Source organism: Micropterus dolomieu, linkage group LG05 (genome assembly GCF_021292245.1).
Source record: "Micropterus dolomieu isolate WLL.071019.BEF.003 ecotype Adirondacks linkage group LG05, ASM2129224v1, whole genome shotgun sequence".
NCBI classification, from domain to species: domain Eukaryota; kingdom Metazoa; phylum Chordata; class Actinopteri; order Centrarchiformes; family Centrarchidae; genus Micropterus; species Micropterus dolomieu.
This window is the reverse complement of record NC_060154.1, coordinates 6,566,477-6,594,409: the sequence shown is the minus strand read 5'-3', so window position 1 is coordinate 6,594,409 and position 27,933 is coordinate 6,566,477. Positions and strand designations below refer to the sequence as shown.

At 38.4% G+C, this 27,933-nt stretch overlaps 2 protein-coding genes across 10 annotated transcripts; one reads left to right on the top strand and one right to left on the bottom strand.

Annotated features, from left to right (window-relative positions):
* The first annotated feature begins 58 nt into the window (after window positions 1-58).
* Window positions 59-7,740, top strand: mcoln3b (mucolipin TRP cation channel 3b). Of its 6 annotated transcripts, none has more exons than XM_046049240.1 (14): window positions 59-254; window positions 1,221-1,417; window positions 1,497-1,664; window positions 1,936-2,089; window positions 2,208-2,277; window positions 2,381-2,477; window positions 2,800-2,899; window positions 3,082-3,194; window positions 4,051-4,200; window positions 4,361-4,462; window positions 4,676-4,798; window positions 4,945-5,151; window positions 5,759-5,871; window positions 6,084-7,740. In XM_046049240.1, exons 1-14 carry the CDS (start codon window positions 242-244, stop codon window positions 6,121-6,123), a joined length of 1,647 nt encoding a protein of 548 aa, XP_045905196.1. In that variant the 5' UTR covers window positions 59-241; the 3' UTR covers window positions 6,124-7,740. The 6 variants fall into 6 exon arrangements, with proteins under 6 accessions (XP_045905196.1, XP_045905195.1, XP_045905194.1 ...); XM_046049239.1 differs by having other exon boundaries at window positions 5,756-5,871; XM_046049238.1 differs by having other exon boundaries at window positions 5,753-5,871.
* On the bottom strand, window positions 7,737-27,734 carry LOC123970873 (G-protein-signaling modulator 2-like). 4 transcript variants are annotated; one of them, XM_046049237.1, is made up of 15 exons: window positions 27,501-27,734; window positions 18,392-18,630; window positions 17,908-18,043; window positions 17,408-17,547; window positions 16,052-16,175; window positions 15,731-15,846; window positions 14,703-14,858; window positions 13,667-13,775; window positions 13,198-13,396; window positions 12,483-12,580; window positions 12,145-12,327; window positions 11,329-11,491; window positions 10,115-10,300; window positions 9,910-10,025; window positions 7,737-8,726 (listed from the first exon to the last, which is right to left on the bottom strand). In XM_046049237.1, exons 2-15 carry the CDS (start codon window positions 18,610-18,612, stop codon window positions 8,559-8,561), a joined length of 2,115 nt encoding a protein of 704 aa, XP_045905193.1. In that variant the 5' UTR covers window positions 18,613-18,630; window positions 27,501-27,734; the 3' UTR covers window positions 7,737-8,558. The 4 variants fall into 4 exon arrangements, with proteins under 4 accessions (XP_045905193.1, XP_045905192.1, XP_045905191.1 ...); XM_046049236.1 differs by having other exon boundaries at window positions 18,392-18,613; window positions 27,501-27,733; XM_046049235.1 differs by lacking the exon at window positions 27,501-27,734 and adding an exon at window positions 23,049-23,194 and having other exon boundaries at window positions 11,329-11,431; window positions 18,392-18,613.
* Between the last annotated feature and the right edge of the window lie 199 nt (window positions 27,735-27,933).

Genomic DNA, 27,933 nt, shown 5'->3' with positions numbered 1-27,933 from the left:
AATCATGTCCCAGCAGTGGAATGACGTCAAGTCGTAAACTATGGTTGTAAAACGTTACCTGAGCCACACAGCTTGAGGACTTCGCTCACAACAAGACAACACATCACAAGACAACACATTCTCCAGAAGTCGAGTTTATTTACTTAAGTCATGACATTCACAATTAAAAAACAACAGCAATTTGAGTACGTTATGAGTTTTAATTGAGAGACATCTGAACACAACCACAGACCACTGGTGGATGCAACCAAACGGTAATTAACCTGGTGCGGGACAGTGGTAAGTAGGCCACTGGCTAATTTTATGTTTCATTTAATTCCTGTTCACTGTTGGCCTGGATCGACAGGACGTCATTTTAACTCTCACACGACAATTAATGAATATTTCATAGTTTGCCGCAAAGGTAGAAGTTGATCAGGTTTCACAATGTGATCTGCTGTGTATTATTCAACAATGCTCAGGTACACCTGACTACAATTCCTTCTTCTTCAAAGACAATTGCTGCTTAGTCAATTTGGGTAAAGACAAGTTAGAGCTATGCCGAAGGGATTTCACTTTCAGATACACCTGTACAATCTAATGCAATAAAGTACAGCAGCCCTGCAATAAACCATATGATATTTCAGTTCTGTACAGTTATGTTTGCATTCAACTTTTTGAATTTGAAAGGCAAGTGTATTGGATTTCGTAATCTTAAGAAGTGTTTCTGTTCTACCTAATTTTTGTTTCCTTTATGCACATTCAATATAATGAAATCCAAAAGTAATACATGTTAACTAAAATCGCTCCATGCTCAAGCCAGCCTACACTTTTTTTCTCAAGAGTTTATCACAATTGTTTTGAATGTTCTACCTCAGTTTTGTGAAGTGATCCACTGTTTGGCATCAAGTGTTTATTCTGACCATAAAGAAGAGTTTAAACCACAATTAACCATCAGGTTTCTTCAACTTTCACTCAGGAGAAAAAAATCATCCTTTAAACTCAAAAGAAATAAGGATTTGATACTTAACGTGACAATTATCTAGGAAAAAAAACCGTTTTATCGTGATAACATTTTTGGCTGTATCATCCAGCCCTAAGTACAAACATGTAAATATTTATGTTATCAATCATTTTATATTTAATTGTCACATTTCATTGATCTGAGTAATGTTATAATGCCAATTTTTATATAATGTCAATTTATTGCACGTAAGTCACCCATATTTAGTTTATTGTAGATATGGACGAGTCCAGTGTCCCCCCTCCCTTGGCCAACCACCAACATCAGTGTGTGGAGGATCTCAACAACGTGGAATGTCTCAGAAGGAAGATCAAATATTACTTCATGAACCCATGTGAGAAGTACCACGCTCGTGGCCGAAAACCATGGAAACTCATAATCCAGATCATCAAAATTGCCATTATTACTATCCAGGTAATCTCAAACATGACCAATATGTTAATTGTGTTATTTCATCATCCTGATAACAAGTGTCTTTTTTTCACAATCTCAGTTAGTGTCTTTTGGCCTGAGCAACCAGATGGTTGTCACTTTCAAGGAGGAAAATCTGATGACATTCAAGCACCTCTTCTTGAAAGATTATGCTGATGGAGACATGGATATGTATGCTGTTTACAGACAGGCTGATGTTTATGATCACATCGACTACATCATTGAACAGGTAACTGAATGCTTACATTTTTTTTTTTTTTTATTTCCTCCGTTTTACAAAGAGCACCTGGAAGGAGTATTTTTATAAGCTCAAATTTGTTTGTGTGTCAGTTTATTTTGATCATGTGACAGATTGATTGGACTTTGCTCATGCTGTTTGAATTTGTATAAATTAACTGCATGAATCTACTGTACAATGGCAGTTCACCCAAACAACCTAAACTACTGCAGCTACTTTTTCACCTGACTTTATCTTATCTATTTCAATTGTTCATTTCTAGTATGGAGTTCTGCACAACATCACAGTAGGCAATCATGAATATGGGAAAAACGGCACTATCTACACCCCACTCTTACTATGTCAGGAGTTCTACAGAAACAGTACCATCTTCCCTGGAAATGACACCTTTGAAATAGATGCGCAAGTGGAAACTGGTATGTATGCATGATTGTTTGATTGAGTTAAAGGATAAACAGAATACATAACCAGATTTAATGAGTTTTATTTGCAAAACATTTCAAATTTCTTTTTGTTCTGGCTTGCATCTAACAGAGTGCCTCAAAGTTTATCCGATGTATCGCTCATCATTGCGGAACGCACATTTTAAATTGCATTTCAAAAGGTCTGTATGTAACTATATTTTTCTTAAGACAAAATCCTTTTCCTCTCTGGGATGTATGATTTTTAAAAAAAAACTAAGTTAATGTACCTGTTCTGTCTTCCAGGATGTTGTCTGTCAAGATCACATTTGTTCTCAAGGCCATAAATTTACAGACCATGAGACATCGAGAGCTGCCAGACTGCTACAACTTTGCTGTTATTGTATGTTTCATGACTTGTCCTCATGGCTCAGTAAACTATAGTGGATCAATCAAATTTTGTCTTTGAAAAGCAGTGATATGACATCTGATCACTTCAGCACAGATAGAAGTTAAAATGAAAAGAGTCAGGGTCAGTCCTGTGTTTATTTAATGAAGTTACGATGAGGACACAAATTTGAGCAGTTTAAAATGAAGGCTGTTTGCACTCATTGCTAGCTATTTACATAGTTAAATGTTATCTTTAGGGCTTCACAATTGAATAGTCAGCTATTTGGTTTGGCTGTAAGGATGAAGTAAAAAATGTTTGGCTGTCTGGTTAACAGATCACTTTTAATAACCATGCTCACAGTGGCAGGATAAAGGTTGACCTGGAAAATGATGTAGACATCAATGAATGCAGAGACTGGAAAGTAACTGGAGCGTGTAAGTTTATTTTAAAATTTAGTATGTACAAAGGAATAATCTGTATTGCTTTAAGCTTGTGTTCAGGATTCCTGGGATTCATTAAGACTGCTCTCTAAGCTTCAGACTTTGCTGCACAGAAAATCTGTTTGAAGACGTTCATCCTTTTCAGATAAAACATTTTAATTTCTCTGTTCCCTCAGCTGCTAGAAACATACACCTGACTGTGCTCTTTGACTGCTTCATCATTATAATCTGCATCACCTCCCTCACCCTCTGCACACGCTCAGTGATCAATGGGATTCGGCTGCAATTTGTAAGCAAACTGAAGTGACCATAAAAGACAGCAATTATTTTTGTTATCCCAAGTAGTACTTTATTTGCTCAGACGAAAAGAATAAAATGTATGATTGTTTGATACAGTATCTGTTCATACTGTATTCATAAAATGGAGGTAAGTCAATGCCAGAAACATTTTCCTCTGCCCTTAAAATCAGAAGGATGAAAGTCACAGCATCAGTCTGGGGCAAAACATTTAACCTGCTCAGTCAGTTTGTCTACTTATTTGTTTAATCTGTCCATTAATTAAAAGTGTTTATTAATTAATAATTATGGGTACAACATAGTATTGTTTTATTAATTGTGATTATTTTGACTGATATTGCGAAATCATTTGGGACATTAGAGGGAATAATGAATCACCATTCTGATTTTCATTGAAAATTATGTGTAGTCTGAGTCATCTCTGCAGTGCTACCATATTTTGAATGGTATTTTTACACACATCACCTTTAACAAATATTGCCCTTTTTCAATAAAACTTGGATTAATTGTTCTGCCCCAGTACAACAGCAGCTACGCGAGGGTAGATATCTTGTCAGTACTTCTTTATTTTGACTCTGTAATTCTCAGATACTCTACTAATGTAAAGTTACTGCTTGAGTCGTGACTTACGTGGAAGTGATGTAATATACTGCCCATTATTGGGATTGTGCTTATTCCTGGGACTGCCGCTTAATTCTTGTTGGTGCTGACTTGTTGGTTTCCCTTTGCCTGTTGTGTGGATTGCTTACATGGACTTCTGTAGTCAGTGCATCCCTGTATCTCTATTTGATATGTTAAAAGAAAGTTAACAACAGTACAACTTACCTGCATTTCCCTGTTGTAAACAGGATTACACACTCTACTGCAGGAACCACTGCAGTAAAGAAGTCCCCTGGTCAGACAAGTTTGAGTTTGTGAATGGTTGGTATATCCTCATCATTGTTAATGACATACTGACCATCGTTGGCTCCATTCTCAAGATAGAGATCCAGACTAAGGTAATGGGGATTTGCTATTACAGTATAGAGGTTGATCCATGTTAATTGCAATGTCTTTTTCAATATTACATTCTATCAATACTAGCTGTGCTAGCTAGCATGTACTTTGAGGCATTCCTTCAGTCCATTAGACACTTTTGTAAACGTCTGTTTCTTTTAGGTACTCACAAGTTATAACGTCTGCAGCATCTTCCTTGGGACAGGCACCATGTTTGTCTGGATTGGGGTCATCCGCTACCTGGGCTATTTCAGAAAGTATAATGTAAGATGCAGTCCATGTTCATTAGTTTCTATAAGTGCCACATGTAGTAAAAAAAATTACCACTGTTGTAATACAATTACAACAATAGCACTCATTATGTTACACTCTTACCTATCTGTTCATATTTCTGAAAACTGGCTCTGCAAAGGGAATGCCACTAAACTTTTTTTTTATGTAGTTGTATATTTTACAATGTTGTATGGCTATTTTCAGATTCTCATCCTGACACTCAGGGCAGCTTTCCCAAATGTTATCCGTTTCATCTGCTGTGCTGGAATCATCTACCTGAGTTACTGTTTGTGCGGCTGGATCGTCCTTGGCCCGTATCACGAGAAGGTAAGGAGTGTTTACTAAATACAAAGAAAAGTGGATTTTCACAAAAGCCAAACCAGAAAGTATTTATAATTCTAATCAGGTTCTCCCAATTTCAGTTGTTGATCATGAAGGACAGATAAAAATAATACCCGTTGCTTGTGTTTTAGTTTCGGTCCTTGAACACAGTGTCAGAGTGCCTGTTCTCCCTGATCAACGGAGACGACATGTTTACCACCTTTAAGAACATGGCACAGAAGAGCAGCCTAGTGTGGATTTTCAGCAGAGTGTACCTGTACTCCTTTGTCTCGCTGTTCATCTACATGATCCTCAGCCTTTTTATCACAATCATCACCGACACCTATGACACCATCAAGGTGACATTTACTCTTGTTTTAGATATTTGTTCCTTTTTATTATTTTCCCTTCCCAGTTGTGAAGGATGATTTGTGTGCTGGTTATTCAGAGAAAAGTAATGGTAGAAGAAATATTAGATCTTATACTTAAGTAGCAATACCAGTGCAGACAATACTCTTTTACAAGTAAAAGTCCTACAGTCACAATTTTAAGTACACAAGTATAGCATCAAACTTTACTTAAAGTACAATGTATTCATGTGTACAACATTATGTTGTAACTAGTAATGGTGGGGATTATTTTAATTACTTTAGACACTGCTGGGTAACTTGTGAATTTCACCCTCGGGGATCAGTAAACCTATAATAATACATTTGTTGATTGTATTTTGTATTATTAATCTGAATCTGTAATGTAACTAAAGTTATCAGATGTAGTGGAGTAAAACACACATTATTTGCCTCCGAGTTGTAGTGGAGCAGAAGAAGTATAAAGTAGCTGAAAATGGAAATACTCCAGTAAAGTACTCAAGTAAATGTATTTTGTAACTTTTCACCACTGCAGTATCGCAATGTTTCATTTGCAGTTGTTCTAACCATCACTTTCTGTATCATTAAGCAGCAGCAGCAGCAGCAGAGTGGAACTCCAACCTCAGAGCTGCAAAAGTTCTTATCATTGTGTAAAGATCTGCCAAACTCTGGGTTGTACAGACTCGACGAGCACAACAGCTGCTTTGCCTGGTAGGTAATGTGCAGCTGGTTCCACTAAAAATGAATTTGAATATTGCAACATTTGCTTTTTGTGTTGTAACAAACTATTTTGGGTGCCCCTTATTAGCACTAATTATACTGAGGATGCAAGTGCAGTGCGCCAAAGCACTTTTTAATATTTTATGCAGTTGCTCCACACAACATCTCAATAGAATCTAAGCTGAGCCATTTTCTCCTTTCAGGTGCAGGGAGCATCAAGGGAGGCAGACTTCAGAGGCATAGCAGGCCTTTATTTGGAGATTTTGAAAGGCTATACTGTATTATAGCCTAACAATAATATACACCTTATATGATTAAATTCAATGGGAGGTTTTCTTTAACATTAGGCCTCAGGTGATTCACTTCTGAAATTTTACCTTTTGTTAAAAGGTACAATGTGTAAGAATTGAAGAGATTTAAGAGTTTAAAAACTTCATCAGCAGAATGTGATAAAACAACACCCCATTTATACCTGGTATTAAAATGTGATCTGTATCCGGATACATTATCTGGATGATTAAATGATCCAATCTTGCCTTTGTGTTTATGCCGGGTATTTTTAGTGCATTCTTGTTATCCTCCTCAGATCTCAGTCCTCAGCAAACCCTGTGCCTGAATAATTTGAGTTGCAACAAATCCACTCTAGTTTTAAAGAAAATCATGTACTTTTGTGAGTTATTGAACTTTGTGACGACAAATTCTTAATATAGGTCCCCTTTTGTAAATCCGGCATATAATTAATAATTTAGCTGACGCTGTTATTCAAAGTGACTTACAATTGCTATATATGTCAGAGGTCACACGCATCTGGAGCTCATAGGGGTTAAGTGTCTTGCTCAGGGACACATTAGTGGATGTCATGGTAGTAATCGAAACCAGGTCTCCCATACCAGGCCTGTGTCAAATCCACTGCTCCATTGCCACCCCCACATTTTAATTTTTTAAGCAGTTCTGTTGAATAATGCATCTTTTAATGCTTTGGCACAGAATAGACACATATTCAGACATTTGAGGCACAACTCTTTCAGCCTTCTAGCTGTGTTGTTTTATGTTAGCTAAAAACATATCTATAATGTAATGCTGTGTATAGATGTCAGCAAATTGTACGGATTGTGTTTACACCTCCGAACACAATGAGAGCCAGACTACCTCCAGATGAGGTCAGGCAGATCCGATAACGAGACATTTAGACCTGTTTATACTTTTCCAGAGAACATGTCTGAATAACACAACCATACACTTTCTGAAATCAGGTTTCTCTTTCACCGAACAAATTGCTTTGTCAACTCGTCTTAAAACACTTCATTCAAACTGCACAAACTCACCAAAACTGTTGTTAGTCTTTCCACTGTTTCAGCTCCACACACACACACACACACACACACTATTCTGGCTCTACACACTATTGCCACCTACCCAATGCCCGACTGCCCTTTCGTTCCCCTACCGCTTGATGCCTCCTGTGCCCACCTGAACCCGCCGTGCCTTCGTCAGAGCCCTGGTTGGAGCTGTTGTAACCACCTCGGTACTGTATTCACCGTCTAGCCTCGTTTCAGAGGCTGTGTTCAGTCCCGGTTCACAGGTAGGCTGCTTAGCCTGACTCTGGTGCCCATTCAGGACTGTTTTTGATATGTAATATGCTGCCCCCTGTATGTTTGGAGTATGAATTTGATAGGGGAGTGTTGTTTCAATTCTTATACATTGCTCCTTTAAGGTTAGAAATTAAGGTACTAAAACATTGTCAAGTCTGGTCTCAATATGATGCACTGATGTTTTTCTAATGCATGTCACTTGGAAGGACCCCCATGTTGTACACTGAAGACAATGAATCAAGGTTAAATAAATAAGCTCTAATGTAAATTCATGAGGTTTTATTTCTCCATTGTCAGGAGAATATCAATATAAAAGCTACAATAACTTCTCCCAACCCCCACTCCTCACACTAGTTAAGCCCCTGTAAAATCTTGTTAAAATGGGGGGAAAAAATCCCAGTTCAGTTCATGGCAATAATAACTCCATACATACAACCTTTAACAATATAAAAACGATCAGTGAAGTCTTCAAAAGCAATATAGGGAAACAGATTCTAAAAATGGCTCCATTAGCCACCAGTGCAGCAGTAGTGGTGGATGTGGAACTCATTTCCCCAGAGAAGATTTGTTAATTGACCTCCATGTTGAAGAGGTCTGAGATCAATTCAAACCGAGATGTACCACTCTGATAGACTTAATGTATTCACAAATTGGCAGAACAGGCCGTGCAATGATCCAATTTGCTTAATTTCAGAACCTCTGAGATGGGTTCATAGAAGGTCCATCATCAATCCCTTCAGTTTGGCTAAAGTTTTAAGAATACAGTACTTTTTAGTCCAAACACAAACCACCACAACCCACAGGTTGAATGAGTGGCTTGATGCAAGCCTCCAGAGTAGACATCTAAAAAAAACAAGTCGCCGAAAAAAATTTCCCATGATTTACAGTCATAATGAACAGTTCTGTATTTTTTTGAGACCCTTATTCTTTATAGTGTCCCTTGTATTCTTGGCAGTCTCACAGGAACGTTGTCAGGACAATCCAAAAAGGCAGAGCTCATGAGTATTGTGGGTTACAACAAAACAGCTTTGTTACTTCATCTGTTATCCTGAGACAATAAAAACAAAAAAACAATCACTCATGGGGTCAGCCTGGTTTGGATTGGGTGATGCCAGGGGGTGGCAGGACTCGCTGCTCCTCCATCCTGTTAGACTGGGAACGCAGGATGAGACTGAAGAAATCCTCATCTGGAACAGTTGGTCCCTTAGTTTTAGAGGGTGGAGCAGCACACCTCTGGTCGTTCAGTCGAGAGCCCTAAACAGTGACAGTTATTAGTAAATTGTTCTTTATAAGAGTCAACTGTTTGGCTCGAGTGACCATGCATCACTGCCAGTATTAGAAAAGCTCTTATTAAATGTAAAGTCTGTTAGATGTTTTACACTTTGTATTAGAGATATCTAGAAGAAAATCATTGTAATGATTTGGTTGTGATCAAAACACGTTTTTGAATAAATCTCCATAGGTTTAATTTAAGCCAAGAAAGTTAGTAAATCAAAATGCACAAAAAAAAAAAAAAAGAATTAAGGTGAAACAAAATCTTGTTTATCAAACCTCAGAGCAAATGAGCACTTAGCTAAAGCCAACTGTTTCCCATAATGCATTGAGCACCTGGCTCTGTACCTGTAAACCGCTTAATCTCATGAGATTATCACCACCTGTGTCAATGTGACGCTGCAGCAAGTCATGTATTACACTGAGCTACACTGTGATCACTGATTCTGCACAGGCCTTGCTTATCAGGAACTGCCCAACTGTTTTGTCATAATATACCAGTGACAAATTAGGCGTCTTAAGTGTTATTTTCCTGTGTGTGTGTGAGTGTGTGTGAGATCTCCTTGTAGCCACTCAGGACTGATTCAAAACACAAAGAGAAAAACTGAGTGGGGCTCAGGTCACAAAATAGTGTACCAAGATAGTTCATTCCCGTGCCTCTAAAATTTACAAAGTGAACCCTGCAAGAACTTTCTTTACACCTTCCCACTATGTAAACAGAAAAATAATTACAATAAGTGGATTGAACACTCAAACAGTAATTATGACTGAATGAAAAGGATGTAGGCCAAGATTTATTTTTTTTTTGGAGGTCCATAATTTTATTAAATTTCCAAGAAGTTTCTTGGAAAGAACCATACAATGTGTTACCAGTTATTATAATGAAAATAGAGACTTGTTAACTTGGTGCACATCCATGCAATTAAACATAGCTGGAGAATTAGGTTGGCTTTTAATGGATCAGCTCTTTAAATGAACGTTGTGTTTCTGCCCATAATTAGTAACAAACTATGTAGTTATTTCCAGGGGACCTCTTGACATTTATTAAGAAGTTATTCACAAACTACAGACCACCAGTAAAATAAAGTATTAGTAGAATTTCTATCTAATGTGGAACACCCGTTATGCCTGGGCAGCAGCAATATACTCGATTTATATTTCTTACCTGGCACTTCACTAGCATGTCGAAGAAGACATCATCCCCCTCAGGCTGCTCAGCGTTTACCTCGAGGCGACTGTACAGGGAGGGTATGTGAGAGGTATCTATACTGGAGGTGGGGGCTGGGAGGAGAAATTAGCATAGGTCATGATGCGAGTAGTACTACCGAGTGATGCTGAGGGAGATGACAGATTAAGCAGCATTTTGTCACCTTGTGGGTGGACTTGATCTTTGCTGGAGGTGGAGGGTGTACGAGGCAGGTTGGAGGTGTTGAGACGTAAGCCAGGAAAATGGTTCAGGCTGACTCGTTGGTCGTCCAGACGACGGGCCTGGGAGCTGGCCAGCAGCTCCAGGAAATGACCAGGATCCTGCAATGGTGTTTCGCACTCCAAAATAGCTAGAAACAGAGATTGTAACAAATGAAGGGTTGTTTAGAATACGTGTGCTGGTAACAGTGAGTTGTTCCTTTTACTCCTATAGCCAGCATTTCATTATGATTTTGTAGAAGGTAAATACTGGGGGAGGAGCATAAGAGTTTGAGGAAGAGGAGATGATCCCTGGTTACTTATTCTATGACATTTAAAGCAACACACAAAATGTATTTGAGCATCAAACACTTCAAAGAGACTTGGCAGTTGGCTATAAAGTATGTAGTTTTGTCCTTCATGCATTATCACAGCCATCATACTGTGAGCTTGGATTTGTGACCATAACAGAGGATAGACAAAAAGTATTAAGGTCCATAAAAGCTGCTTTGCTCAGTGAAGGATTAAACTCCAAACCTTTTACAGGTAATGTTCAAGGCTAGAGGCGTTTGAGTGCTTGACACTCAAATCACAGATTTTGGGTAGCGTATCACTTTAAGGCATCTTTGACACAAACAACACAAAAGGATTAATCACACAATATAGGGCCAGTGTGTAGGATACAGTGGCATCTAGTGGTTGCAGATTGCTACATTCTCAAATGTAAGCTGCTAAACTCGCAAAAACACTAAAGGCCCTCTCTAGAGTGTTAGTGTTTGGTTTGTTTGTTCTGGGCTATTCCATAGAAGAAGACCCGTTTCCTCTATAGATATAAAGGCCTCATTCCAATGTAACAAAAACACAACAATACTTATTTTAGGACAATTATACACTAATGAAAACTATTGAATACTTGTGAATATTACATTAATTTCTGACAATTTTACACACTGGTCCTTTTAATATATAAAAGGACACATTTGGGGACATGCTGCATTCACACCATATGAGGCAGAGGTGGTATTACACAGCAGACTCGTAAATAAAATAAAACAAGATCTTTACCAAAGAACAAATTTCTTTTACTCGTTTCCACTTCTTTCCCCTTGAAAGATGAGTCAGAAAATTGTACTATTAAATATGGTGTGAACACAGATGAAAACACAAGGGGCTGACTCACATTTTGTTTCAGCTATAGGTGGGGTGGAGGAGGGAGAGGAATGAGCAGGGGGTTGGCTCTGGCCATCCATTAGGGTGCACCTTTGGTCGTCCATTCTGTTGCCCTGGAAACGAGAGAGGAGGTCGAAAAAGCCATCCTCTCCAATAGTGTCCTGTGATCCTGGCTACAGTGATAAAAAAAATTTTTAAAAAAACCCCAACAAAGATAACAACTGAATAACATTAGAAGAGAACAGAATAGCGGACAACCAATATAAACATCAAAATACATGAATAGCAGAGGCATACTGCATTAATTACAACTTTCAAACGCTCCCGTTAGGGATTGTAGTCCAGGGTAAGATGAATTACAAGTTAATGGTACAGTGTCTATAGCATAGCCTATAGACACTTGTAGTCATCTTACCCAGGACTACAGTTTCCTTGATGTTTAGCCACACAGTTTCAACTGAGTGACACAGGTGTTCTGCATTAAAGGTTGTTCTTTTAACCTTTTGTACTGCTGCATTTACTTGCTGCCTGTTCTTGCCTTGAGGGTCTATCACCGAAAGCTTGCTAATAAAAAGATTTTTGTAAAGATTTAAGTGTGCAGATGCTTCCTTTCCATTGAGTTTCAAACATAATCAGAAATGATGGTTCCACACCAAAACATTTCCTCTGTATTACTGTAAATTAAAAATCTATAAAAGTGCAACATGTATCCTATGACACAGCTTCACTTCCAAACTTTTTCTTAAAAGCTGAAACATCATTGTCCATTAGCCTCTTGTGGGTTCCAGGATGTTTGAGCAGGACAATCTACTGTATTTAGAAATACCTTAGGAGACACCGGTGCGTCCGGCTCAGGGGAGTGCTCTGTGCGGGTTTCATTCTCGTCTTTAGGAGATGATTTGTTGTTCTTCTGCTTCTTGCTTTTCAGCCGGTGAAAGAGGAACAGCTTAGTAGAAGCCTTGATTGTGTTGTTTTTTGAAGACCCGGGGAGTACATCCTCCTCCCAGTCCTATAAATTCAAAGTGCGTACAGACCGATGTTAATCCTATAGGCTGAGTGAACAGTATTGTAGATCAATCATTAATGAGTAAACAATTCACTGTATACTTAATCATAAGTTTTCTTGCCTTGTGAACTTTTTTTTTTTTTTTTATAAACACATACCAGATGTGCTGGTGAATCTCCGGTTTGATTTTTGTTAGGACTTGAACTATGTTCCAGGTTCTCTTCACTGCCTCTTCTCCTTGATGGAGAATTGGCCCCTGAAACAGAAATACAAAATTCAACATTGTGGCCACATTTTTTAATATATATGCAGCACTTGTACAACTACAGGACAACAGTAATTTAAACTGGTGCCCTGAGTCTTGTACACTAACAAAAGTTATGCTTACAGTGTAACTCATTGTGTGTATTTCCTGAGGTCTAACAAACATGTTGAATGTATTTTCTTACTAATAAATTACTTGCGGGTTTTTCAAACAATCCTGCATTCTTTAGATTCATGTTTACTGGCTTGCAGTCTTCCTCTTCCCTGCCTTTGTTGGCATATTAGGTGCATTTGAGATGACTGTGGCTGACTTTTGCCAACTTCATAGTCAAACGTGAGCTGCAGGTGACTGCAGGGGAGGGGCGTAAAACCCTGCCGTCAAGTCGGAGACACTCTACCTCCCGTAGAGTGCGTGAGCTTACTGTGAGCTTAGAACAATGATGATTGAGATCATTCAAAAGGTTGTTCCAAAAGCCGGAGAAAAGCAACTACAGCTGCCTTGCTCCTGCAAGGTTTTAATGTTATGTGACATGGTGACGTTTTGCAGTGCTAGCAACTAGCCTGCCTTATGTTAAATCCGACTTGCTTTTCTGAGGATTGCAGATTTACCTGCGAGGTTGGGGTAACCCTGGAAGGCTGGAGCCAGAGCAGAGCTGTTAGTGTTGCGGAAGATGTTGGGGTAGATGTTGGAGTTGGACTTGAAGCCGACAGCTGGGGGGTAGATGTTGGAATTGGACTTCAGGCTTACGACCACCCGTAGATCCGACAAGTTCATCCTGGCTGTCACCTCACCGCTTTTGTCTCCAGTCTGCAATATCGACAACATCAAAGTTCATGTAATTAAAGCTCAATGTGAGCATGAGACTTCAAAACAAAGGCAAAACATGTGGGGTTCAATGTCACACTGCCCTTGTAGTCTATAAAAGTGCTTTATGCGTGCATATATACACACATGCTGTGTTCAGTACAAGGAAGCTATTATTCCCTGCTGTTCCCAATACAACCAGTAGAGGGTGGTGTTGCCTGTTGGCAGCTACTGATAGGTCTCTGAGGAAAGAGGTAGACCATAAACAGTCACCTCTTTGGCAATTTCCAGATGTTTCTCAGCAAAGTACATGGCCTGCTGATGATTCCCCAGGGCGGTGTGGGCATTTCCTAGACTCCAGTATGCTCTTCCTTCACCAACTCTGCAGCGAGAGACAGAGGGAATCTGGTTGAGCAAGTTCAGCTAAGATTATGCAAGACTGGGAAGGGCATTCATCAAACTATTACACAGTACATCAACAAAAACCTGATCTTAACATGAGCTTATGCTCATTTCGCAACAGCTGGTATTTAACAATTCCATATGTATTGTAGACCTAAAAATCAATCTGATGTTTGTGTACATATTATTTTATAAGAATATCATAGGTTCTCCTCACAGGAAGAATATTTGTATGAGTAAACCTATAATCTGAACTTTATTTCCACCCCCCCTCAATCCGATTTTATTCCTTTTACATACTACCAGAAATCCTGGATCCCTTTACTAAGACTATAAAAAATAGAGAGGTACTCCCACAAGAGGAATTACAGCATTGCCTTGTTAGCAGATTTGCAGTAACAGAGAAGCCTATAAACACTGACTTTATCTGCAAACAACAGCTTAACAGTGTTTTCAGGCTGATGTACTTTAGATCAGCCTTTTAATGTTGGTAGATATGGAGCTAATTTAAAATTTTATCTATAAAAACAGTACCATGTTTATATGATTTGGGTAAAATGTGTCTTTTGTACATAGAAAATATATTTTCTGCCTGTCTAAAACAGACCTGTTTGCTGGTATGCATGTGAACTTGCACATCCTTGCTTTTGGATGCTTCAGATGGTTTTAGCTGGTAATGTTTTAATGACATTAAACTTCCATAAGCAAGACCCCAAATGCTCTTGCCTTGTGACTTTGTCAGATTTGTCTGTGTTTTGCAGTTTACTGCGGCTTCGTGGGTGTTAGCGGTAACACCACCTAATTTTGGCAGGTAATTAGTTAAGGGACCACCCACATTAGAGCTGTACATGCTTGTTATGCTTCAAAGACAGTTTGGCAGAAAACTGACAACAAATGGCTTTTATACCTGTCATTGAGATTCTGAGCAATGACCAGATGTTTGAGATGGTAATCAATGGCTCTCTCATAGTCCTGAAGCAGTGTGTAGGTGTTGCCCAGACTGTAACAGGCCTGGGCCTCCACTGCTTTGTCCTTCAAAAGCCTGGCCAGCTGCAGAGTCCTCCTTAGGGCGAAACAGAAGAGTAGGAAGAAGGTCAAAGAATGTTTAGGGTGGGAGCAGCAGAATGATAGCTATCTGCTCCTTTCTTTCCATTTTCCAAGGGCTTCTGTTTCAAGAAAATGCTGGAGTAAGGGATTAAAAACTTTTGAAATAAACAGACTACTGCTTCTACATATCTGTACACACATCTGTGGTTATAAATGACTGTATTTACATTTTACTTCAAGTCCCATTTATAAACAGTAAACAAACATTTACTAAATGGTACACACACACACACACACACAGATTTAAGGACCTGTTAAGTGTTTATTAATGCACAGTATATCACCAATAGTAACTTCTACTAATGCACAGTATATCACCAATAGTAACTTCTACTATGAAGACATTTTATATTATGACTGTTTTGCTATATTGGCTTTAATTATCTGTTATACACCAGCCTCCACTTATGAATGCCCACAGGAGGAGTTGTAGTTGCTGATAAATACATTAATAAATATTTGTATTTGCTTGCAGTTCCATTAGTGTGTTATAAATTTATTAAATGTTTTTAAATGCTTATAAATGGTAAAAAGGGGGACATAGAGTAAGCGTTGCAAAATTCATTCTCTTGAATCTTAAGCTTGATTTTTTTGTTGGCCAATTTATTTATGGTTGTATATTCAATGGTTAAATATTGCTTCTGTCGCTTATGCTTTTAGAGTACAAAGAAGAAAACAGAAATAGAGTAATCTGGGCTTAATGTTAAAACTCTGCAAAAATCATCATCATATGCATAAGTTTCATGTTCAAGTATGATGACATACAGAGATATCTGCCAATGACCATCACAAAGTGAGAAAGGCCTCAAGCCTCACTTGTTTACTCACTTGTAATGACCAGCTGCCACTTCAAACTGGCTGAGGAATATATAAGCGTTGCCAAGGTTACAGTGGGCCCTCCTCTCAGCAGACTTATCCCCAAACTCTTTAGCGATAAGCAGCCGCTGCCAAACAGGACGAACAGTAGGGTGCAAATTACTGACATTATAGGATTCACAGGAAAGACTGAGGTGATCAAGAGCGGGCATAGGCTTCAGTCATTGGGTCAGACAAAATGAAAATGTATGTGGATAAATTGTCTTAACAAATTGCAGGAAGGCCTATTGGAAGCAGGTGATGTGTAGCCCTCACAACAAGTTTGCCACTTACCTTTTCATGAGCAGCTACTGCAGTTTCAAAGTCACCCAGCAGATAGTAAGTGTTGCCAAGGTTACCATAGGTACGACCCTGGGCTGCCTTATCGCCTAACTCCTTCACCACGCAAAGGTTTGCTCTTTGTTAAAAAATAAATAAAAAAAAAAAAAAAAGGTAAAACAAAGAAACACATTTACACAAGTACCATAACCTGTTATCATGTGAAAGTTTCATACTTGGGTCCAAAAGCTAGTAAATGGACCTTGAGTTAAGATTATTTTGTCGAAAGTTCCAAGGTCAAGACAGAACTTTCACGCTCAACAAGACTACATGTCAGTGGCAGTCAGGAATGTTAGAACATTTCCAATCAACACTGCAGTATTTTCTTTTACAGAGATTTTACCGACAAATTGAAGAGAAAAGGGAAAGCATAACTTCATCAATAACTTGTAAACACTGCCAAAAAGGCAGCCATGGTGTGCTTCAGAGTCTTGGTTCAAAACAATTTTGTTACAAATGTTATACAGCCTCCAAGCAGCTTAGAGTATGTTCATTTTATATCTCAGGAATTTGGCTGGCAAATTTACCAAGAGTAACCATGTAGGAGTTCAGCATCTTACTCAAAGACACTTTGATACAAGGCAGAGCAGTGGGCTGAGGATATAAGTATGAAGCTAATGATAAGACTAAACCAAAACTGCATACATTTTAGGATGATAAAATATGAATTTGGTATTGACAATTCTATTGTATATAGCAAATCTTTATTTGTCTTTATCTTTATTTGCCCAGCTGAGATGTGGTATTTAACAGCTAAACTGGACGGTATGTTAGTCTGGAAAAAGATATGTGGATTTGTTCACTGTGCTGTGGAATGATGTGGAAAATGAGTCGTTTTACTGGAAACTGTAATACTTTGTTTAGCAAGATAAAAACAGATCTTGATTTTGTTAATATGGATAATGCACCAAGACTAAGTTGACTATTCAACATGTGAAACATTTAAATTTGCCAGTTACGTGGAGAAGGCCTGGGAGATGAGAAAGCTTAAAAGTCAGTGTACAGGTCATTTTTCCATATAAATATGTTACTTGAAATAGAATAGAAATACTTATGTTATAACTTTTCTTTTCCTTTCGTCAATTTGTTTCAGTATATGCAATACTAAAAGATGCATGTTTTGTAAAATTGCAGTGTCTTGTAAGCCCATGTGGGATGGGCCAGATGTTAGGTGTGACACAGACAAAAAAAATAAATAAAAAAACCTATGCTGGCAAGTTAATAGTCATGTCACTTGTATCATTGCTCAGTACTTTCAAAATAAATGCAAAAACAGCACATAGTCAACATTTAGAAGTGATACCAACTCACTCATAGTACTGTGCAGCTTTCCTCAGGGCTATCCTAGCTTCCTCCGAGAACTCTCCTGGATCAGCTCCAGTCCAGCAGATGCCCTTTCCCTTGGCGTGATAAACGTTCCCGAAATTATACAGCGCTCGAGCCTGCCCAACCTACAGCACGCACACCAGATTTTCACAGACGGAAACCAGAGTGACCAGCGTTGTAATTATGTACTTAAAATACATCGACACCAGACCTGCTTGTTTGCATGGGGGCTGGCCAATTCTAGATGTTGGTACGCCGACACTGCAGTCATCGTGCATACTAATAATGTTCTATGGTTGCAGAGCATGCCATGTAGTATGATTGACAATAAATTTGGATCCATTTATTCTAATGTAATAGTCATTGACTGAACAGATAAGTGCAAAGTCATCCATTGTCAGTTTGCTAAGATAAAAGGATTGAGGGAATGTTTCACCTAAATAACTCTTGCTGTAGTTCTAAAATATCACTAAAATACCACCCACCTTATCATACATGGATCTGGTGATATCCAAATGTCTTTGGCAACAAACCACTGCTTCATCATACCGTCCTAAAAGCTTTAATGTGTTTCCAAGGTTGCCACTGGCTTTTGCCTCACCAAGCTCATCTCCAATTGTTCTGAGATTTCAAGGGAGAAAAAAAAAACATTAGGAAATAATTAGACTGGAATATAAGTGGATTACTGAAATGTATTAGTAGGAAAACACAAGAGGCAAGAAAGTAATTTACAGCCTCAAGCAATAATACGGTGTAGTCCAGTCTAGCAGGTGGAATCAGGTCTAGCAGTTTAATCATGGAGAGTGTGATTAAAAAAAAGTTTTAGTACGTAGTTTAATTCCAGATTATTCATGTTTGACCTGTATAAAACTAGTGGGCATGGTCACTAACCCTGTATCCTTATGAAAAGGGTTCAAAGGAGGATTTGGTTTTCGAAAAAACTAATGTCAAGGTTGTGAAACAGTTTACCTGGTAAGTGTGAGGTCATGTCGATGGTACTCCAGGGCTTTGTTGTACTCTTGCAGGTGAAAGTAGGCATTGCCCAGCTGGCTATAGATGGCGCTAAGAATTTGGAGGTCCTCTGTTCCAACCTGGATGGCAGACTCAAAGGAGGAAACACCGGCACGATAGTCACCAGCCTTACAAAGCCGCTCACCTTCCAGAGCCAGGTCCAGGCAAGATGACTCCATCCTGCAGGAGAGTGGGGTCTACGTGAGAAGTGACAGTGAACTCTATGTTTAAAAGTCATGATATTGTTGATTGAAGTTACCTCACACCAGACTTACAAAACAAATACTGAAATGTGATGAACACGTTTAAGTAAAAACTTGTTATATCCTAGGGGGATATAGTAAATCAAATGAGGAAAAAGTAAATTATAGCCATATATATATATATATATATATATATATATAAATTAACTACAATTCTTAAAAAGGGAAGCAACTAACGATTATATTATCAACTAGCCTAATATTAATAACTGCCCATCGCAAAAGTCAAATGTCTTCTTTTGTCTGACCAACAATCCAAAAACAATTGAGACACATTTGAGAAGTTTGGCTTTTTTTTTTTTTTTTACTATTTTTGCTTGTAAAGCTATGAATTAATCGATTAATCAAAATGGCCTCTAACTGCCATAATTTTAAACCATATACTTAATCCCAGAAATGCCAGATGTCATGTCCTAAAATAACAAAATGCAGACGGTGGTATCAAAATCAGGAAACTCTGAATGTCTTCTGTGTGTTGTATTAACTCAATCAACCTGATGGTTAAGATCACCTCAATCAATGATTGCTAAAGCTCCTCTTAACCTCAAATGAGGACCCTTTCTCACACACAACCGACACAGAAACAGCCAATGTCAAGCAGAGAAAGTCTACACCATGTGAAGCCAGAGACAAGAACTATAAATCCAAAATAGGACGGCACTTTTCCTGTCTGTCATGAGCTTAAAAACTCCAAAATTACCCTGGTATGAAAATATGTGCCTTCGATTTAGCCATGGGCACAAAAGTAAACTCATGTGTCTGTGGTAAGGACTACCATTTTACAACCTCCACACCCTTCCTACAAAATAAGACCACCCCTTTTTGTAAACTTCAAACCACCAGTTTGAAGAGAAACAAGTGAATCCATGTGATAACATCACATGGTTGTAAAACAAATCCAGTCATGCACGAGCGCACAGATTTTCTATCTGGAGGACTGCGAGTAAGGACATCTACCATTTACTTCATTTGCAGTTTAAAGTCTAAAGATAAAATTTCCAAAGCTAAATGTACTTTGTTTCAATTGACTGATCCTAAATTTGGACCACTCATCTTCTGTAAGAGTTACATTTACAGACTGCATTCAATCTTTTTCCTTCTAAAGATACAGATATTACAAATGTTAATGTGGATTTTGAGATATAATTAGAATTGGGTTGCCAGCATAAATTCTCATTTGAATAATCAGAGGCTTATGACTTCAGGACTTTTGAGCCCGAGAGACCCAGTACTAGGTCTTCCAGACAGACTGCACTTCCTTCAAATCTGGCTCCTGACCCCGCAACAAACTCTACCATGCTTCAGGAAATGAATGATTAAGGTTAGGGTTAAGGTCTGCCACTCCCAGGAAATAAGAAATTTTTTTTTTATTTATCTATGATCCTATCCAGTCCCTGTATTAAGAAATGACTGATCAAATGTGGCTTCCTATAATTCACCTATTACAACAAAAAGTAATTTTGTCGATGTTCTGTCTCATCTTACTGTTTTCTAAACTTAGAAGATTCCTCATTTTCAATCACCGGTTCTACTGAACACACTGGTGTCAAGGAGAGACGTATTTAATCTTGGCTGTGCAACGGGGACCTTGGAAGGGAAAGTTGATGCAGAGACTTCAGAAATTTGTTTTTAAAAATATATGCATGTTGTTATTTTTTAAATAGCTTTACACACAATAAAAACTACTATTGCTTTTGTTGCTTAAAGATATTCTTTTGACAGGTTTTCCATTATAGCATACCCAACCTAGGTACAGATTTGTCTGAATCTGCCATGAGTATTACTTAACGCTAATAATATGAAATACATTGTTTCCTTGTCTATAGTAACATGCCTTCTGACATCTAAACAGAACAATTAATTACCTCAAATCAGTGCAAAGTGACATACCAATGGCCATGCTCACATACCTGTTGCCTTTTCCCATTCTGATGCACTCAAGACAGTTTGACACGACGGACATTTCAAGCTTTTTGATCACTTTCTGGAGCAAACCCAGCTCTTTCAGAACATTATCCTTTTCCTTCTCTTCCTTGACGTGCATACACATAACGCACGCAGCCAGAGTATCCCAGTTTCATTAAAAATGAAGAAAACACGCTCCTTTGGATCTACTGCTGTCTCTCAAGAGCACTCTGCTAACCTGTGGCAACAGCTAAACAAAGGACTTAATCCTCTCAGCGAGTTCACTTTGACTTTAACGGTCAGGTGCAGCAGCAAGAGATCTTTTCTTTAGACGAATACAGATTAACACCAAGTTGTTACCACGCCGATATTAACGAAGAGAGTCGTCAGCTTGGTTGCCATGTCTAACTAACTGTTGTATTCTTTATCACTTTGCCATTGGTAACCTGCATCTCTAAGCCACCTGATGGTTTGTGTCACTTCCAATTAGGCCAGTCCTCAGTGGTAATTATAGCTACTTTAAGTGGCTCGAGTGAACCTTAAGGCTATTTGCTCAACACTCCATGAAATAATCATTCACCATCAGGCTGCCTGGATGGGTGGGAATTCTTCTATTGTCCCCTCAAAAATAATTTACCTGCAAAATATAATAATGAGATGGGTTATTCATTATTGGATTTCCATAATTCTCAATCATTTCCTGGGGCAAATCCCACAGAGAAAACATAATAATGTATTAAAAAAAGAGGAAAGTCAGAAATACATTTACAGGTAAGTGACAAATAAGGAAAGGCAAGATGAGCAACAAGCCTAATGCATGTTTTAAAAGCATGTAGTAGGCTTTCAAAAATGAACATTTTGTATTTACGTTGGTTTCATGTAATTTGATATGACATGTTTAAACCACCTTCACACTTCAGGAAGTACTTCAGAACAAAAGGGATTCCATTACTTTTATTTACTATTAAATATTTATAATGTAATTGATAGGCATTTTATTGAGAATTTGACCTTTTTAGAGCAAGTTTAAAGATTTATTACGGTTAAACCACAATGACATTCCTGCCATCATGCTCCAAATATTTTCTCAAAACCAGACATTTTGGACTAGGTCCTCAATTGTAAAGTTTATTTTCAAATTTTAATCCCTTTAAATTTAACTAAACCGTATGGACAAAATAATTAGCGTCCTGTCATTGATCCTTACACCACATACCATCCCTTCCTTCTCTAAAGCTTCTAGTAACTCAGCTGTAGCCAATCCTGAGAAATCCACTTGTCTGAATTAACTAAGAAGTCTGGACCAATGTGCCCTCTAAGGGAAGAAACAATATGTTGCCTCATTATTAGCTGTTCCCACAGTTGACCAAAAGCCAGCCCAATCATTATTTAATCAGGGCAAATGTTGGATATAACCCAGCCTTAGTTCATGCAAAAATGCTTTAGACTAGTAAAAATCAAATAATGATGCTTTTCTCTAACAGCAACTCTGGGCACAGAGCCACCTTTAGTGCAGCTGCTCTAGTGCAGTTTGTCCCTGTTGCTTTTGGGTGGGCACCAACATTTTAGAAACTTCCATCTTCTTGCTATCTCGTATCTGGAAAAGACATTACCATTGGTGCTCAAGACAAGCAAGAATCTGGATATTGGATTGTTTCAATAACCTGCAGGCTAGTCAGTAACCAGTACAAGGAGGGGAATTCATTCAGAGAAAAATGTGCCAATGGCACAGTGACTTGATGGGGCTTGTATGTAATACCCAACATTACAATGAGGGTGCAATATTGTGTCATCTCTACCTTTCAATAACAACATAGCCTGCAATCATGTGCATATTCTCACAATTGTTTCAGTTGTCCCATGAAATATTTAGATTGAGGTTAGTAAAGACCTCCTGTAGTCTGCTCAGCATCCTCCATCAGTTAGCCAGTAAGGTGTCATGTTACTGACACAAGAAAAACCTTTAACTGTTGTTACTTATTCTCACATTTATGTAGACAGACAAATCTGTAAATATACTATGAAATCTATTTTAGTAGGCTATTTGTATTAATAAAATGGCATTTGATTATAATAATAAAATATTGAATGATTTTTGAATATCAAACTGATTATGTCTAATATTAAATTGAACAATCAATAAAAATTCCATAATTTCCACAATTTCTAATATCCAATTGTTCAAATTGCATGTTTTGTCCAACCAGCCGAAGAAATTCAGTTCACTATCACAGAAGACCAAGAAAACCAACAGACATTCACATGTAACAGGTTATTTAGACTATTCATTGATTACCAAGAAGCAATTTGAGGCAAATCTATCATCATATCACAATATATGAAGGACAAACATCTGTAAACCTTCAGATACTAAGCAATGAATACATCATTTTGCAGTCATCTCAAATTTGACACCTGACATGTCAGACACTAAACATACAGCCTACCTCTGGCGGACATGAAGTAAATGTTCCCTGTGCTGTATACAGGGTAGAGAAAAGCTGCCATCCATGACAGTCAGCCTATCAGTATGAACCAGAGCCCGAGGGTGAAGGGTGAACACAGCCGGAGAGCGAACCACATGATGGATCCCTGACAACTGCCAAGCTCATGGGAAAACCTGGAGACTAACTGACAAGAAATCTACACCCTACCATACGTGAAAGTCTTCAGAAAACGCTCGATACCGCCACGCATGCTTTCCATCCGACAATGCAGGAATTCAGCCATCACACTATCTCTGTCCCAACTCTTATCTTGTAACTGGAGCTGGGAAGCAAGAGTAAACACTCACTGCACCCTCACACTGTCATGTGTTTTGCACCAGCAACATCTTATTTCATTCATACATTAAACAAAAATCAATCCATCCAATTATTTTGAGAGGATGCAGATGAGTTTAAATATGTACACTGATGCTTAATTTTTTAGAAGCTGTCGGTTCTAGAGCAGAAACGATTAGTCGATCAGCAGCTAAATTAATCGGCAACAATTCTGTTCATTTAATCATTTAACTAAAATGTGCATGTTCACAGGTTTTCTTAGTATCTTACGATAGTAAACTAGAGGTGCTCCGATCAGGATTTTGTGGGCCGATCACCGGGTCTACATGAAGCCATTTATCTATCATGTACCATTGTACAGTATACTGTATATTTATTTAATTAGTCCTAAAAACAATGTATTAAGTACTAAAATTAACAGATGATAAAGTATTAGGGAAAGCTTGGCCTGGTTACTGCGAACATCTTATAGCTTAACAAATATAGCTTTCCTTTGGAATAAGCTACAAAAACAGAACAAACAGCATCTTTATAAATTTACTTTGACTATAAAAACTGCAACAAAAGAGGCTGTAGCCAAAATATTTAGGAGATAAAGGAGCACAGGCATCCTGAGTCGATGATAAACTGAAGTAGCCGCTTTTTGTTCTGGAAAGCTCAGGCAGGTTCTGTGGGCTTTAGGGGGTAGAGAGAGGGGGAGTGCAGAGGAGTCATAACTGACATTGAGATTTAAAAATAAGGGAAATTTAAATAACTAAAAGTACAATGTTAATTCCACATTATACTGTTAGTATATTGTTAATATTGCTTATAGTTACTATATTCATTATAACTTCATATGGTTTATAGGCCTGATATTATTTCAGTGGGTTGTTTATTTATTAAATCCTTGTGCAATAAGAAGAGTCGACATCTTTTACATAAGACTACTGCCACGGGCTTTAACCAGAAGAGAGAGTAGCAAAAACTTTAAATATGGCCAGCAGGTTTTTATTTGATTTTATAAAAAGGTTAAAAAGACGGAAGATTACCAGGGAAACATTTAAACGGGAGGATACCGGGTGAGAACTGAAAAATACGGTAGATTCCCGGGGAAACAAGAGGGTTGACATGAGAGTAGTAGAGAGGGGAGTGGGGTAATGTGAGGCTACATACGGTTTTTTAAACAATTTTATAACGAATACAATCTTCTCCGTCAACAGCAGTGTTTTAGCTGCGCATCAGAGTTGATCGTCCATATTAAAACTACTTAAAAACATACATCTAGTGGCCGTTCACATCGACTGGGCATGCGTGTGCCAGTGTAAACATGAAGCAGTTGCAGAAGATTTGGTGAAAGTAGTAAGTAATACAGATGAATAACCACACCAGGTATTGTTTTTGCAGTGACTGACAACGATGTGGAACTGTTACTGAAAGCAACACGTGAGTACAAAGAGACTGACAGCGGAAAACAGACTGGGAGTCGTCGCAAAGTAAATACAGCGACATGCACAGTACAAAATATTTTAAATACCCAAACTAAAATAGTCAGTAGCATTGTGTTTTTGCTTTGCATGACTGATAACAACGAATCGGAAAGCCAAATGTGAGTGTCTGTGTCATTGTTTTATTAAGTCATCCGTTTTTGCCCATGGATTTGCCGTTTTAATCTAGACGGAGGCAGAAACATAGCAAAAGAGAGATAAAGAGGCAGTCAGCTGATTGAGTGGCGCCTCTCTTTGCATCAGGAAACTCACACTGAAGGATCAGTCTCTCTCTGCCTGATGTGCTGTGGGTCAAGACTAAACTCTGGTAGCCGGCGACGTGTGTGTGTGTGAGATGAGCACGACCGCGACAGTTTCACATGATCGCTCCTGCTTGTTGCTCCTCTTGTCTGATTGCTGCTCAAGTCTCATTGTAAATGATTAACTGGGGGCATCTATCGCGTCCTGTCTGAAAAGGAGAAGAAAGGAAAAGATGCTAGCCAGCTTAGAAAACTGCTCAGACCGCGTAGTGAAACCATTTTAGCTGTTGTTGAGAAATTTGTCCGGTGAGTATTGCATGATCTGATCGGCTTTTCTTATCGGACTTTTTAGAGACCACCGATCAAACTAGTTAAAACCATTATCGGCCAATTACAAACTGTGACCAATCGATCGGAGCAACCTTTAGTAAACTGATTTTTTGGAGTTTGGACTGTTGGTCTAAACCAATGGATTAAAAGATGAATAAAAGAATATGATTGGCAGACTAATCGATAATGAAAATATTTAGTTAGTTCAAGTCAATTCTGGCAATTTTCATGTACGTTTCTTTAAGAAGAAATATACAACTTTAACAATAAATAAATAAAATATACAACATGTTGCAGTCACTATCAGATATGCCTAGCTAGTACTAGGATATTAACTTATAGCTGGAAGTATCCATTTTAAAAAGGGTTGACTGTGGCTTAAATGGATTAATGCTCACCACACCAGCCTGACACTCCAATGAACCAATGAAGAAAGTATTCATCCATTTGTGCCAGAATCCCCCCTACCATGTCAAAACAACATTTTATCCACTCTTTACACCTCCCATTTTGGTGATCCTGTCCCCAGGAGGAGCTTTTTGTTTTGCTCTCTTCTGCACATACCGCTGCACTGAGCTGTACTGGACTTGCCTCACTCTCGACTTCAATGAGTCTATTATCCTATGACCTCATTCATTTTCACCCGAAAAACTCCAGCTGACTGCATGATTTTTGTGTTGAATGCACCATCCTCTGTCAACTCCAGACAGTGTAGTGAGCAAAAACCCCAAGTGTGCAGCGGTTTCTGATGCAGGGACCACAATGTCTGGCAACAATCAAAACATGTTCAAAGTCACTTTAGCTCTCAGTAACTTCACTTGTTGACCTGTCTGCATTGTTTTACATCTTTTTTTTTTTTTTCAGAGAAAAAAAAGTTTAAAATTTTCTTTAACAATTCCCAGTAAATAGTTGCAACTCACTAATTAAATACTGGCAACTAAAAGACAGTCTCAACAACACTGGGACAACATGTATAACATTGTATTTACATTTGCACAGTTCATTTTCACTGACTCTGGCCATGTAGTATTGTACAATACAGCTTGTCGATATCAGGAAAGTTCAACAGGAACTGAGATGTGCGGCCATGTCAAAAACAAAACAAGACAGAGCACCAAATACTTGCCCTTTCACTTTTAATTTAATCTACATAACTCTAAAATGTTGTAAATATAATGTATTTCATCTGTTTAGTTTAACTGTTGTTACTGTAGACCTCTAAATTCCTAGGAGGAATGATGTTTGGGCATTTTTCAAATAAGATGAGCCCAGTAAATTCTAATTGATCATTTCTACAGGCCTAAATAGCAGCTGAGCAATGACAGAACCATGACCAACCCACAGAAGTGTGTGTATACTGGCCATAAAAGTTTGAAATCCGGCAGCACAGATGTGCCAGGTATAAAAAATTACAAATCTTTCTTTACCACCGCTTGCAACATTATCGGTCCTGTTACTTGACTGTTTTTTAAACTTTTAGTAGAAGAAAGATTAGGCTACTTAAAAAAATATAAAATATTTCTTTGCTCTGACTAGCAGTTATTTAGTCACATATGCTCATGATAAAAGGCCCAATGCCGCATCCTAAACCGTAACCATTTCAATATGAATACGCCCAACCAATCCCCCTCCAATTAAGTGATGTACTCTAAAGTGATAACCATCTTTTCTTTTGAAGTAGGCTTAGGAGAAACCATCAATAGCGACGCAACCCTAACCCTGCATGGGAAAAGCGGTCACAAGGAAATTTAAATAGTAAACTGAGCTCATTTCCAGAAAGTTGGAAATGAGTCAGTTTAAAATGAACATGCCATCACATGTTCGCTGTCTGACTGAAGGAGCGAGAGGATCATGAAGTGGAGAGACGTGTCTGTTAATATAAAGACAAACAGAGTAATGTGAAGAACTTTAAGGAAGGCTTCACCGTGAGCAAAACACGCTAACATTACACTTAGAGGTAACAGAGTGTCGCTTTTACAATAAATGTAACGTTAGCACGACAACACGGAGGACTGACACCAAAACTTTTTAAGGTCCTAACGTTATTTCATTTCACCTACCTCAAACTGAAGTGCGCTACTGCACCACAAACATGGCCTCGGCTTCAGAAAATGTGTTCCCCAACACAAAATCTTCTACACCAATCGTTTCACCTAGTTGTTTACAAAAGTACGATCTCTGGGAGGAAGATATCTCGGTTGTCTCGGGAAGCAGAAGTTGAAGAAGCCACTCCTCGCGCTGAAAATCTGCCTCCAATTAGGATTCCACTGCTGCTGCCTTCAAGTGCCATGGGAAAATTTGGCACCGCTATTTAAATGCAAAAGATCGACCAATCAAACATCAGATATGAAACTATCGGCTTTAAATGTGACGTTTAGTGGGCGGAGTGAAGTTGAAGACCCTTACTAATAGAGGACAGTCATGATTGATACAGCGACATGCGGGAAATTACCACAATGCCTGATGTGATAGTTACATTTAAGGTATCTCACG